The sequence below is a fragment of the Astatotilapia calliptera genome, chromosome 12 (assembly GCF_964374335.1).
Source record: "Astatotilapia calliptera chromosome 12, fAstCal68.1, whole genome shotgun sequence".
NCBI lineage: Eukaryota > Metazoa > Chordata > Actinopteri > Cichliformes > Cichlidae > Astatotilapia > Astatotilapia calliptera.
This window is the reverse complement of record NC_137433.1, coordinates 13,121,100-13,136,630: the sequence shown is the minus strand read 5'-3', so window position 1 is coordinate 13,136,630 and position 15,531 is coordinate 13,121,100. Positions and strand designations below refer to the sequence as shown.

General features: G+C 40.3%; 1 protein-coding gene across 1 annotated transcript in view; it reads left to right on the top strand.

The window, feature by feature from the left end:
- The window catches only part of si:dkeyp-14d3.1 (transmembrane protein 132C), a 179,963-nt gene extending 167,616 nt beyond the window's left edge, over positions 1 to 12,347 (top strand). Inside the window, exons 7-9 of the mRNA XM_026188667.2 lie at positions 3,129 to 3,402; positions 6,914 to 7,105; positions 10,537 to 12,347. Coding sequence (XP_026044452.1) covers positions 3,129 to 3,402; positions 6,914 to 7,105; positions 10,537 to 11,703 — 1,633 coding nt within the window. The 3' untranslated portion in view covers positions 11,704 to 12,347. The remainder of the gene's footprint in view (positions 1 to 3,128; positions 3,403 to 6,913; positions 7,106 to 10,536) is intronic.
- Positions 12,348 to 15,531: the final 3,184 nt, after the last annotated feature.

Here is a 15,531-nt window from a genome sequence, read left to right as displayed (position 1 = left end):
TCATGCCCCTCTAGTTTCCAATGCCATGTGCTAACGCCAGGCTAAACAGTGTTTCCAAAAAGCCTCTACCTCTCACCTTGGGTCAACACACCTGAATCACATGATTATTTTGTACCAGGGCTCTGGAGAACTGCAGGAGCTAATTTAGCCATTTAAATCAGCTGTGTTGGTTCAAGGACACATCTAGAACCTGCAGGGACACCGGCCCTCGAGGCCTGGAGTTGCCCAACCCTGCTCTACCACAACCTTAGTTTTAAGGTGGGGCGTAGTGTTCCTGAACCAGACAATCTTTTTTTTTTCTGTCTTTCTTTTTTTTAAGTCTAGCCCATCACCTGAAACTAGTTTACTAGTTTTCAGCTGTCACTGTGCGAATGGCAGGGTGTATCCTGGACAGGTCACCAGACTTTCAGCAGTGTTGGAGACATTATTCAAATAAAAAAAAAAAAGCCAAATCAAGTGAATTATTTATATAGCGCATTTTCAAAACAGCTGACAGTCACCCAAAGTGCTTTTTAGGCACTTATTTTGCAATCTCCAAGAACCCGTTAACAAAGCCTGGAATTCACATAAAAGACAAATATAACAACTAACTTCAAAAAATAGTAAAGACATGTAGTAATGTATTACATTTCGTTTTAAAGCTCCTTGCATTACTTTTATATTACTCCATAACAAGGTCTGAAATCACTGTCACATCATTAGCAGCTGATAATACAGACCTTGAGCTTATGTCCCACACGCTGACATTTAATGAGGACACATAAGAAATCTTTGTTTTTGTGTTTGCACCCTGAGACAACTGTTTTTGTGATATGGCGCTATATAAAATTTAATTAAATTAAATTGAAGTTTTGATATGAACTCAAACCTAACAACACAAAGAAATGTTTAAAATCAACCCAAATAGACTTTAAAGAGATCTCCACTGAGATTCTGCTGTAGGAACATGTACTGGTAGAAATGGAGGCTCATTACTGCCTTTGTTACCCGCTGAAGCGCAGGCCCCCGCTCGCTTTGTTGTAAACATGCTGTCTGTGCAGATGCTCGCAAAGCATCCATGTTGTGTGAGCAGTATAATGCAGTTGTTTCAGGACATACCTGACATGACAGTGAGATAACCATAACTTTAATGTGATTCTTCAAGTTAATAGAACAGAATAGAATAGAATAGAATAAACCTTTATTATCCCACGGATGAGAAATTTTGGTGTTACAGAGCTCTTACAGCAAGGGAAAATAAAATATAAAAGGAAGACACAAGGTGGTCCCATAAACATAAGCAACCGAAGTTTGTATATACAGGTAACAATGCACAGAATATGTATAGAAAAATTGAAGAATTGTACGGAGATATGTATAAAATGCAGTAAACCTTTACAATACTGTGTTAATTAAAAATGCAATGTGATTATGTGTTACCTTGTAGCACTTGTATACACAATACTTAACTACACAGGGCACATCATGAAAAAAAATTGTATTTGAAAACCAAAATGCAGTGAAATTGCAAATGTACTTTTCATAACTGTATGCTGTGACTTAGCTGGACAAATTGTTTCTTTTCAGTGTTACAATATTGACTCCACAGTAATAAAGGCGGTCTTTCACTTGCGAATATGAAATCAGTCCCTCCAGCAAAGCTTTTAAGCCCTTATCTTCAAATCTCTCTCTACCCTTGGCTTTCCTCTGGAGAATGCAGCTGACATCTTTATTCCCACAGCTTCGCATGCAGTCCGATTTCTCAGGGGATTCAGACAGAAAGAGACAAGCAGAGCGGATAATCGCAAGAAAAAGAGTTTAAGAGATTAATTTCGTTTTTTTTCTCCCCTTCATCATGATTGCAACCTTTACTAGAGTTTATGTGTGTGAGAGAGAGAAATAGCAACACAGGAACAAATGAAGATGATTAGATGAAAAGGAAGGCGCAAGTCTGTACAGTAAGATATATGATTAGTAGTTGTGTTGACAAAGTGCTTTTTTTTTCCTTTGGAAGAATCCCAACCGTGCCCCAGTGTAAGCCTGAAGAGCTGTAACAGCATTTATTTCCCCAGAATAACCATTCAAACAATGCTTTGTCAACATTCAAGGCTGATTGTTTTCTTCAAAGGTGTTTGTTAATGCGAAAATGTAAAAAAAAAATACAGTTATAAGTAAACTAATGATATTGCGGCTGTATTGTAACCATTTAAACCTAGTTTGTCACACTCAAAGCAATTTTCCTAGTGAGAGATAGTTGTGCCTCTGTTGGCTGATTTGTTACCGAAAGTAATAAAATTAGATTTTCTTGCAACAGAGCGATCTGGGAGGCTATTAAGTAAAGCCGTAAGGAGGTGTATGCACATTTACAATCCAGGCCGGGTGCTCCAAAATAGTAAAGGAGAGACATTTAGACAGAGAAATGATGGCCATTCGCTGGATTGATCCCCCTCTTACTGGTTTAATCAACAACATTGCATCATAGCTTGAGTTTTGTCGGGTGAACATCCCGGTATGAGTTACACCCGTCTGTGTGTTTGTTGTTTACTCCAATTTAAAATGCTACTCAAAATACCACAAACCATACATCAGTACAAAATGAGTGTTTTAAATTCTGCCTTTTCTAGATTGTTGATACCGATAAACACAAAGTACGCAGCAGCGTTTTGTTTTTTAACATCATTATGCATGCTACAGTTGTTATGCATGCTCATTGTGTGTTATCTTGATTAAAACATTACACAGTACAGTAAATCAAAGTTATATGACATATAACTCTGATTTACTGTACTGTGTAATGTTTTAATCAAGATAACACACAATGAGCATGCATAACAACTGTAGCATGCATATGCATAGCTCATATAATGTTAAGCACCAGATACAAAAGTAACAAATTAGCAACACATGTTGCTAAATGCACTTGTCAGTGCATTTTGGATGTAGGCAAAGTTCTGCAAGAAATCCTGTTTCAGCCTCAATTGTACCAAATTTCATGGCAGCTTATCCAATATTTTTTTCTTTTAGTCTGTAAAACAGCCAACACTGCTGTCTCTAAAGGCATGCCACTCTCACTGCTAAGAAAAGAAATTCTTTCCACTTTGCACATCAGACTGTTTTATTTTTTATTTTCTTTCTTTCTTTTTAAACAGGTCGACACGGGACAGCGAGGATGAAGACGACGAAGACAGGCGAGGGCGAAGCTGCACTCTGCAGTACCAGCATGCCATGGTCAAAGTCCTGACTCATTTTATAGCCGAGTCAGCTGATCCTCGAGGCCAGACCAGCTACATGCTGGGCACCGATTGGCAGGTGGACATTACGGAGCTTGTTTGGGACTTCCTCAAAGTAGAGAATACACAGGTTGCACAGCTATTGGACAAGAAGATACTAGTGGGCCTTGACACAGGCATGACCACTATTCAGGTATACGAAGAATCTGTATCTGTATCAGAATTTGTTACAACAACAGCTTACAGGTGCTGTCTAAAATTACATTTGCTGCAATGAGACAAAATCTGAATGTTAGTCAGGCAGTTTATTAACACATAATAATCATAAAATTTTTATCTTTAGTACACATGCAACCACAATACAATTTGTACACCGGCTGTTTTGATTAAGTTTAATTTCAAAGCACAGTTAAAATCTTAGTGGGCACGACTGTAACATGCTTGGTGCAATCCCCTGAAGCTTGGCACAGTGTTATCATGATAAATAGAAAGAAAAAAAACTGTTAAAAGTGGTGGTTCCTAAAAACTAATACTCAGTAGGCTTCTTTCAAGTTGCATTTTATAATTTTTAAAAATGCAATTTTACTGTAATGCTCCACTTTGGTCAGTTCTTCCCTGATTTGAACCATATGTTCTCTGAACAATGTTGCCTCTGATTCCAAATAGGTATTTGCCATTGATTCTTGTTCTTCCCTGAATACCTGCTTTGTTAACAGCAAAAGAGATCCAGAAACTACTCGAGTGAAATGCTGTCATTCAGTGTGCAATTATTCTGCCGTTGCTAGAATCTTTCAAAACTCCAGCAATGTTTGTGTTGGAAGATCAGTGCTTCCTTTTAATCCTCTTTACTCAAGTAATTGTGCAAATCTCAAAATCTGTTGTATAGATGCGCACACACACACACACACACAGTAGTGTAGAAGCTATTTGAGGTTGGCAAAGATTTGTTTTAATATAGAACACTATAATATTGTGGTTGTTCTAATGAGTCAAAAAAAATAAGACTGTAGTGATTTTATTAGTGATTTAACTACAACCACTTGGGAAATACAGTTCTATGCCTCTGCACTCATCACGGGCGTAGCAGTCATGGTAATTTGGGGCTTTTTATGATTTCTCTGAACTGGACTGGAATGATTTACATCCTTAATGACATTAAAAACAATCATTTGGTGCACAGCTTTGAATCAATTTAGGATTTTCTCTAAACCACACAGGGTCATAATTCTACGTACAGGTTCAAATATATACGTACAATCACTTAAATCTTCGGTTAAGGTGCTGAAGGTGAGATGAGAAACCACTTTGTCGAGGTCTGGAAGAAAGAAACCCCAAACTGTCACCCTTAGATGAGAGTACCATCTAATTAGTGGTACTGGTACATTGCACAAAGTGGGTGGAGTAATGAAGAAGTATTTCTACCTCTAAATTCTTCAACTTTAGGTCAGTTCAACAGGTAGTTGGACACAACAGAGAGTATCAGCAGGACAATGATCCCAAACAACCATGGAAACTAGTTTTGGAATGAATGAAGCAGGCGAACACTAAGCTTCTAGAAAGTCCTTCACAAACCCCAAAATTGTGGACTTTCCATAAGAACTTTGTCCATGCCAGAAAACAAACAGATTTGAATGAACTCTACCAATTCTGCCAAGAAGAGTGTTTAAAAATATCCAATTGGAAGCTTGTTGATGTCTACCAAAAACATCTGGCCGAGGTGCAACTTGCTAAAATACATTTAATCATATATTAGTGTGATGTGTGTATGTATTTGAGCCTGTAGGTACACTTTATCCCTTTGTTGGTTAGACAAAATCCCAATAGGCTTCAAACTGGTGCACCCAATTTGTTTTTTTTTTAATCATTTAAGATATATTCAGTATAATCATTCCACCCTGGAAGCTGAACAGTTCTAAGAAATCATTAAAAGCCCCAAATTACCATGACATTCATTCCTGTAATGAGCTTAAACTTCTGACCACAACTGTGTGAGTTTGGGTGTAGCATTCATCCATCCCATCAGCATAAACGCAACATCTTAGGGATACTTCTTTTTATAACTTTGTGGTCAACTCTGAAGTCTCTTTGCCTGGCCAGAACTCGAGAGTTTATGCACTAATTAGGCAAAACATTGCAATAAATTTCAGAATAAATGTTAAATTTGTAACCTTTTATATTTAACAATTCAATGGTGAAATTTGGTGCCATAACTCAGGAACTGGTGAGCATTGGTGGTGCTTTGGTGGTTCTGTCAATCTGCCAGGCTAAAAATGTGCTTGAAGCATTCATGTTTTAACGTTTTTTGCTTCTCTGTAGCAACAGCCATGACTGCTGTCATGGTTACAGCTCTGTACTCTGTCAGAATCTTTAAAAATAATTACATTTATTATGTTGTACTACAAATCCTTGGATGTGAATGTGTTCACAGCCAGACAACAACATGGTTGTAATTCTAGGTATATCTTAAACTCTAATTAGAGTTTACCTAGCTTAACATTACATTATTCTCTCTAGAGAAAAACATGTCAGAATAACATGCTGTGGAAACATGTTGCTTATCCCGGGGACAGTAACAATTGTGAATGTTGCTGTTGTAGTTTGACTAGTACCTCCCTTTGACCAGAGCAGACAGGTGATTACTGGTGTGTCACAGCCTGTACTTCAGGCTCTCTGTAGTGAGTGGGTCCTCTCCCCTCAGCCCTATGCTTTGTCAAGCTCTTCACACTAACTGGATGAATATCAGCCTCCTAATGACATCTGTGAGAGTGGGATCTGTTTCCTGGCTCAGAGTACTCATCCGTCTGTTTCTGTGCAGAGATGTGTTCAATCCCCAAACACCACAAACCTGAAAATATAAGCACCAACCGGAAAACACGGCAAGTACGAGGGTCTGACAGCTGACTGCCTGTGCCATGCATCATGCTGATGAAAGATACGGCACACGGATGAGGATAAGCATGCGGAGGAAGTCTTCCTCTGCATGCTTCGTTCTTCTGTTTTGGGGTTAAAGTGTGCCTCTTTTTTAGATTACCAGTATTAGTCAAAGGGAATGGATTCATACCTACATGAGGTACAAGGGTTGGATGGCATCCAAGTTGAGTTGTTTTTTGATCCACCCAGCCTGAGTAGCGACAGATAAAATTAAAAAAAAAGTGTGTTTTGTGTATCGTTTTGCATATTGCGGAGGAGCATGCAAGTCTTTTATGTTAGATGAAAACCCTTGGAAAGACATTTTCTCAGCTTCACCTGTAACTCACAGTAATCCCTCCCTTTTTTTTCTAAAATCAGTGGCATCTTCACAGCCAGATGCTCATTGATGTGTTGTTTTTGCATTTCACTTGCCAGAAATCACTTGTCAGTCAAACAATGTGACCAGTGTGTATTTTCCGTTAATGAAGTTTTTTGCTGTTTTCTTTCTGCTCCATCCGTTTCTGTTTGCTGTTGCTGCTGATTTCTCTTGGGAAAGACCTCCCAGGCCTCAGTGTTTAGAGCAGGAAATCATAAAGCCTTCATCAACAGGCTATACACTAGGTTGAGTCACTGCTGTTGAGTAGCATCTATAATTGTTCGTACCAAATGTGACAGGTTACTGCGTGTATTCGTGAAGAATACCGTCAAAGAAAAATGTAATTATTTGCCTTTTTTACTTTAATGTCTCCATGGTAATCTGTCATCTCTCTCCTTGTTTTTCTTCACTTTTTCAGGTGTTGTCTCCTTTATCAGACTCAATCCTGGCAGAGAAGACTATCACAGTGGTGGATGACAAAGTGACCATCACAGAGTTGGGAGTCCAGTTGGTGACAGGCCTTTCCATGAGCCTGCAGCTCAGTCCGGGAAGTAACCGGGCCATCCTGGCTACTACAACCACACAGGAAGTCTTGCAGAGCTCCAAACAGGTCAGAATGCTTTAAGAAATTAAAAACCACAAAACTACATTTAATATGCGTAAGGGTTATTGGCTCACAAGTTTGAAAACATATTGTCTAATTGAATGAGCAAATTCATATAAATTTATACACTCACCTGCCATTTTATTAGGTATATCTTGTTAATACTGGGCTGGACCTCCTTTTTGTCTTTGGAACTGCACAATTTTTCATGGCATGAATTCAGTAAGGTGCTAGGAAACATTCCTCTGAGATTGTGGTCCATATTAACATGACAGCATCACACAGTCGCTGCAGATTTGTCAGCTGCACATCTTTGATCCAAATCTGCCGTTCCATCAAATCCCAAAAAAGCTCTCTTAGATTGAGATCTGGAGACTGTGAAGAGCATGAGAGTACAGTGAACTCGCCGTCATGTTCAAGAACAAGTTTGGATTTATTTGACTTTTGGTGTGTTATTCTGAGGGAAGCAGCCATCAGAAGATGGACACTTTGTGGTCATAAATGGACATGGTCAGCAGCAATACTCAAGTAGGCTGCTGTGTTTAAGTGATGCTCAGTTGGTACTAAGGAGCCCAAAATGTGCCCAGAAAATATCCCCCATTTGAATATAACACCGGCAGGCTGAATTGTTAACAAAAGGCATGATGGAGTAATTCGCTCATATTGTTTATTCAAATTCTGACACTAACAGCAGAAATTGAGACTCATCAGTACAGGCAACATTTTTCCACTTTTGGCAAGCCAGAGTGAATTATGTGAAAAATGTTCAGATGGCTCTACAGGGAAAGGAGAAAATCTGAAAACCTGATTGTAAAACGTCGTAAAGATAGGAAAAGATATTTTAGTTGACTGATGACCAAAGAAAACATCGCTTGAAACACATTCTGCTGCAATCAGGGGGAACATAAAGAGCCACATGCAACTCATCAGATCTGCAGAGGCCACTGTCTTAAAATGACACAGTGGGCATTGCAATACTTGCACAAAAAACAGACAAGTGCTTCAAAGATTGTGGTTGGGGTGGGGTTATCAACTGGAATCTGAGTTTCTGTGGCAGCTCAGACAGTGTGAAATAGATTGCATAATGTCAACAGGTATGGAAAGAGTCCAGTTTAAAAATCATTGTTCCTTGGCACAAAATATTATATGCAGTTACAATTATATTCATTTAAACTGCTTAAATACCCTACTATTCAACTTAGACGTAATGTAGTTACTGGAAGTGATTCAGTTTTGACACTTACAGTGCCTTTGTTGCATACAGAAAGTGGAGGTGTTTTAATAAGATAAAAAGTAAAACCAACGAATAATCGTTAATCAACTGTGATTTTCTATTAATCATGTTATCAGTTATCCATCAAAATCAAATATTTGATAGTCGATGCTCCTCAAATCTAATTTTCTTTGTCATACCTAATATCTTATTATCATCTTTCCATTTCCTTAAGCTGCAGAAAATTATAGTCAACACTTTCATGTGTTTTAATAGATAAAATGATTAATGGATAAAATGAGTGGATAATTAGCAGGTTAGCAGAAAAAGAAGATAATAATTTGGTGCAGACCCACGTATAAGAGACTTCTATGTGATTTTACTTAACAGCTCATTTCTCCTCAGAGCCTCCTTTACAAAAGTGAGCGCTGATTCTTCTCTACTAGATGAAAATTATTCACAGACCATTTAGACAGATCTGATTAAGGCAGATAATTATGTTCATTTGTTTTACATTGGCAATTATTATCACCTAGAATATTAAATTACTCTTAATTAGATGAAATAATTTTTTTATATAAATATCAGCTGAAGCCAAAAGTGCTCAATCGCCAACTCAAATACTTTTAGGGTCTCTATAAAGTTATTTTTTGTTTGCATTACACTATCCTTAACTGTCTAAATGTGCAAAAGAAAAAGAAAATAAGTGAGAGATTATAAAAAGTTATCTACATGAGGAGCGCTGCTTTGAGACAAGCTGGATGTCTTAGGACAGCAGCCCCAACCTTTTTTGGGCCACAGACCGGTTTATGTCCAACAATATTTTCACGGAACGGCCTTGTGTCGTGGATAAATAAACAAAAAAAACCACTACCGTACCAAAGAAAAAGAAGATTTATTCTTAACACAAGAGAAAAGACCCTGGGAAACCAAGTTAATGATCAAAACAATTAAAAAATAACAATAAAAACCTATAAAACCCCTGAAAACCATACATTTCACACCCGAGCCTCAACTCTCGCGGCCTGGTACCAAACGACTTGGCCGTGAGAGTTGGGGACCGCTGTTTTAGGATTATCAGAAACTTCAGCAGAGTCTTATTGTCATGGCTTCCAAAGCTTGTGAGCATAGTGCAGCCTGAGGGCTGGCAGTCCATTGGCATAGCCTCTCTTAACATTTAAGCTGGTGGGCAAGCCCATAGCTTCAGCCTGGCAGCTTGATTCTTTAATGAATAGCAAAAACAATACAAAAATAGAAAAATGCTAAGCTTTTTCATTTACTTCTATTTGTAGTTCCTCTTTTTTAATTAATTTTGTTATATTATTTACTTTCCTGAATAGATGTACATTTTTTTCTTCTATGTCTTGGCTAGTCTGTTCTTTTTACGGCACTCATATATTAACTCAAAGGCTTGAAAGCATGTAACGCAGCGCTTCTCTTTGGTTATCTAATGGAAACAGAAGTTTAATCTCAGAGCAAGCTCAAGCAACACCACAGTACTGTACAAAATTTCGACTTAAAATCTGAACTTTGCAATTCTGTCATGTTTGCTTTTCTTTATAATTTGCTGCAGCTACTCTCGCTGTGGCTTCTTTGATCAAGCTCTCCAGTGAGCTCTCCGAGCTGCCCCGAACTATTCCACTTCACCCTTTTTTCTGACTGAGGGCATGAAGGCTATTTATCAGCTCTATCTTCTTACATAGAGTGTGGGGATAAGCAGACAGCACTGCGCTTGCAAGACCTCTGGTGTTACTAATATAAGGAGCATTGACAGACCACTGTGGGAATCTATATACTTGTGCGCCTTTGGGGGATTTGTCTCTTGGTGATATTAAAATGCAAATTGTGAAACTGCAGTAGTAGGCGGCTTCACGACACCCATGTATGGCGAAGCCTCAGTGGCATGAACAATATTTAAAGTAACTGTTTGATCTTTTCTGCCCCTTGGCTGAGAGAAAATAGCTGCTGAGGTAGCTTAACCACAACTTAGTGAGCTTGACTAAAGGAACACTGAATCCAAATAATCATTATGCAGCTCATTTGAACAATTCACTATACTCCCATAAGTTAAAGCCGGCGGAACAAGCAAGGGGAGTTTCAGAGCTAACCTGTTGAAAATGATCTGTTTCCATGAAATTATGCTCTATGCAGTATTTTTACAGCATCATTTCAATCCTTTGTAATGTCTGACAATCCTGCCTCTCTCTCTCTACCTCTTTTGTAGGAGGCCTTGATTAGTGCCTGGCTACAGTTCAGTGACGGCTCTGTGGCTCCACTAGACCTCTACAATCCGGACTTTTTTGTCCTGACAGCCACTTCACTAGACGAGGAAGTCGTGACAGTGCAGCAGGACCCTTCCTGGAAATGGCCTGTCATTGTGACGGAGGCAGAGGGTCAAGGCCTGCTGGTCAGGATGGAAATGACTGTTAGTGAAGTGTGCCAGAAGTTCAAGCGACGCAGCATTATAGCTGCGGGGAACTGCAACATCAGGGTGAAGTTTGGCCATAGTGACAGCTCAAGGGGAGGGAGCAGCGACTATGGTCCTGATGGAGATGATATGGAGAACAGGGGCAGGCTCTCCTCCCAGGACAGGACTGGCCTTGACACACACTATTACGGTAGTTCGATCTCTGACATGGAGGATGGTGTGCTGAAGAGAGCCACCACAACGAGAAGCGCAATAATCCGCAGACCCAATGGGGATAAACTTTCAGTGGATGGTAGCCAGAGCATACCAATTGACTTTGCTGACTTCCCCGCACAAGTAGATCTACCCCGTGGTCGCAATGTGGACGACGAGCTCATTCAGACTGCCCGAGGGCTCACAGACCTAGAAATTGGCATGTACGCCTTGCTCGGGGTCTTCTGCCTCGCCATCCTGGTCTTTCTTATTAACTGCATTTCCTATACGCTCAAATACCGTCACAAGGAGCTCTCCATCGAGGGCCAGGAAAACATGAACCATGCTCACGACTGGGTGTGGCTGGGGAACGAGGCCGAGCTGCTGGAGAGCCAAATCAGCCTTTCGCCTCAGCAGGAAGAACAGACCTCCATGATAGACTCAAGCAGCGGCCTCGAGGAGGGCAGCCACTTACTGAACGGAGGCTCTTCCCAGAAGAGCGTGCCGAGCCAAGTGCATCGGGCGGCGGACACAGGCTGCATAGCCAAGGACAGCAAAGGAGACTCCCCCACCACCAAGAGAAAGCGAGTTAAGTTTACCACGTTCACCACTATCCCCTTGGACAATAGCTACCCCACTGTTAGCACACTGACTGGAAGCCACAGCCATGACATTAAGTGGGTGTGTCAAGACGTGCAGCTTGGAGACTCCAAGGAGTTGCGCAGTTACATGGAAAGGTTAAATGACAGTGCTTTAAAAGAGGTGGCATAATGTACTGTGTGCACTTGTGACAAACTCACCCATATGCCTTCCAGCCAGCGGAGAGTGGGTCTCAACAGAAACCAGATCCACAGTTGGTGATCGAGGAGTAAATTTACTTCAGAATCAACCCAAACTGCCAAAGGGTCATTAAACTTTGCGAGAAATGTCATGATTCCACATATGACTGATGATAAATCACTGACAAAAAACATGAGGTGGTTCTTTTGTTTGTCAGATGGTTGCCACTTAAACATTGTTTTATTATTACACGATTTAGAATCGTGCAAGGATCCCAGAACTGATCTGCAGCAAAGCATATAGAGTTTAAAACGAACAGTGACGTGACTAGATAGATATTCCGAGTGTGTGTGTGTGCACATTAAATGGCTTTGGAAGTTCTGTATCAATTTTGGATTTCTTACATGAGAGTTCTGGAAAGGCCAAAGCAAGTCAAGACAAATCTGCATGTTGTTCGGGGGGGGGGGGGGGGGAAGAAAAGAAAAACAAGAATGGCACAACTTTCCAGTTCATTGTCATCCTCCTTAGCAAGGCATACGACCTGTTATGTATATACTGAACAATCTCCAAAGCATTGTACTGTTGCTCTGTATATTGTATTTTCATAACATTTAAGGAATACACAGTAATGTCAAGAGTGTGCATCAGCTTTTATTGACTGCAGCATTGTGAGGCATTGAGTCTTTAGATTGGAGAAGGTGAAGCCAATTACACACTGATCTTTGTATCAAAGACTATTTATAAGATGTAATTTACCTACAAGCAACAACACAATCTAATCTCGTTTAATGCTGGCCAGTGAAAAAAAGCATCAATACTCTCATCTTGTCCATTACAATCCAGTACCCTGACACCACAGCCAGTATATGTGAAGGAGCTTTTAAACCAAATGGCTGACCATCATGATAATGTGACATTTCCCAATACCGCCCTCTCAGTTAAAAGTTTTTCAAGGTTTGAAGAAAATACCAATTAACACCTCTGTCCCATAATTACACGCAAGGTAGGAAATATTACCTTTTTTTGGAAGTGGATCTTTTATTATTCAGATAATTGCACAAATAATAATCTTCTCTGAAAACTTCCTAAACAAGGGCAGTCGGCTGAAAAATTGCATTTTGCTCAGTGAACGTTATTATCATCACAGTGGTGTTGGGGAATTGTGTGTGCGTGAGTGTGTTATTATTTTCCATCAAGCAGAGAAATGTTCACATTATGTTAACTGTTGCCGCAGTATGAATCAGGTTGTTAATCAGGGGCATTGTCAATATTATTCGTTTCAGCAAATAGTGGCGCTACCTTGAGTAGAATTGGGGATGTCGTATAGAATAGCTTACTTCTGTCAGCATTCGGCACTAAATGGAGCCCCACCAGATACCTACACAGAGGTTTAGCAGCTTTTCCGGCTATTTTTCTGCCTATTTCCCTTATCGTGTGTCAGCTGAGAAGGTTTATACCATTTTCATGTCCGCACATTAGCTTAAACATCATACTACAGAGGCCCCAGTCACAGAAGACCCCCAAGCAATCTTTAGTTGCTAAGGGAAATGTGTTTCCCCCAACTGGTTGGTCAGTCATTGCTGACTGTTGGACCGAAAACCTATTCATGATTACTTTGGTCGCTAGCAAATTGCCCCAATCAACTGTAGTTTGCACGGAAGACACCAGCTTGTCTGTAAAGACTTGCTAACTTCTACAGGAGCAGTAGTAGACTTAGGTTGTGCCTGCTGCATCTGACACATTTCAAAAGGTCAAATTTTTACTTTGAAGACTAACACTCTCTGTTTCACTACCATTTAGCGAGTAGTTGGTGAGCGTTAGCAGACAAGTTAGCCTCTTTCATGCAAACTATAAGTAATAGTAGCAATCTGCTGGCAAAAAAGTTTTTGCTGCGGCTAACTGGCAGTAAATGCTACTACAAAAACATACAGGTAACATAATTTTCTTAGCTAACCCTTATCAAAGAAGAATATGTAATAATATGCATTATTTTTTAAATGTATAACTAATGTTTTCTGGTGTTGCAGTGTTTTAAGTGCTGATATTTCTAAACTGGGGTAATTCAAGTAGAAAAAAATTAAGACATCTATGAGCAATGTAACACGCACACACACCGTGATACACACAAACAATTATGTTCTGTCACCATGTCGTGATCCGCTTCATTTTGTGGGGTTTTCCCGCTTCTGTGGCTTTAGCGTTATCTCCAGGGGACTGAAGCGGGGGTCACAGCTGCTGCGCTCAGTCGGTGGACCGTGAAGGGCGAGGAATGCCTGTGTAGATATGGGAGGGATTTAACTGCCAGCCACAAGGGTAATGATTGATGGAGGACCCCGGTTAATTAAAACACCACTGCAACTCTCTTTCTGCAACCACTGTTGGTGGCTTCAGCCTCTTCAAGTAAAAGCAATACAACCCATTAAAGGCACACCACATTCACCCCCTTGGGCTCCAGTTGTGGATGTGCTCATACCTGCTGGGATGTAGCACACGAAATATAATGGCTGTATTCACTTCGGTTCATGGAGCATGTTAACTCAAGTCTCATTTTTGTTGGCCTTGAAGTCTTGACTTCATGAAAAGGGAAAGGAGAAAAAAAAAAGCTTCCCCAGGCCTCCATCTTAAATGGATTTTTAATTAAATTGATGATGTGAGACCAACAAACTCTCACTAATGGTTGGCTGTGCTCCCTGTGGTCCTAATGTGCCGAGCCCGTATTTGCAATTTCCAAATGATTATTCGCTGTTTGATTTATGTTGCTTCATCTGAATTCATTTTACCGTCAGTTCACAGCAGGTTCACGACAGCTAAATGTACACAACCACCCCGCTGGAGAGGAGCGAAGAAACAGCCAACGAGGTCGGCTTGACATTCCGGTCCGACCGATTCTTACAGATGGAGTCGCAGGGAACTAGAGGCAACATTGTTTACAACGCCCCTGTGCCAAATCTGTCTCCTGTAAACACAATCTCCCACCTGACCAGCAGACCACATTGGGAAGATAAACACCACAGCACACATGAACAAATGTTCCCTTGTCTTACCATCTTTGTAAGGTCTCTCAGGCAAAGTCCCTACCCACAAGATGTAAAGCTCTAAAAGAAAAAAAAAAAAGGTCACAAATATGTTTTTTCCAAATAAAAGTAAGTAAATTGTACATCTGTTAGAGACTGATTCAACTGCACACTTAGTAAACGAATGAGTGAGTACATCATGAAATAATTTGTGTCGGAGTGCTTCAAAACAACCAAGAGTGCGCATGTTTCTTATAATGAAGACATCACCCAGTGCAGCAGCGAGTGTTTATCCTTTTGGACAAAAGAGGGTCTCTGTGGCACAGAAAAAATGTGCTAGTGTGTTAGTTGTGGAGATTATTCATTTGTAGTCAGTTAATTAGTTTTTGTCTTTTTTTATGGGATTTCTTGAAAGTAAGAAATAAACAACCCTGTGCAGGTATTTTTGGCCTCCAGAACCAACAAAGTGATCTCAGCACAAGCTCACAGGTACAGAGTATCAGCGATAACTCAGAACTCCAGCAGCTATAAACAACTACAGTAGCTGGCGAAAGGCTCAGCAGCATGACTCGAGCACCCAGCCATGTCATTTAGATGTATTGGCCCACTAGTAAGGGCAACATGCACAGGGGAGCGACATATCAGGCAGTGCTCTCAGGGAGGCTGAGGAATTTTTCTTCCTGCTGAAGAACAACAGAAGGTCAGAGGGCTACCAAGATACACCTGGCACAAATGGTACTCCTCAGAGTGGCTAAAAAGATTTATCTTGATACCTGTACTGTTTTATGGGAGTCAAGTCCCATTC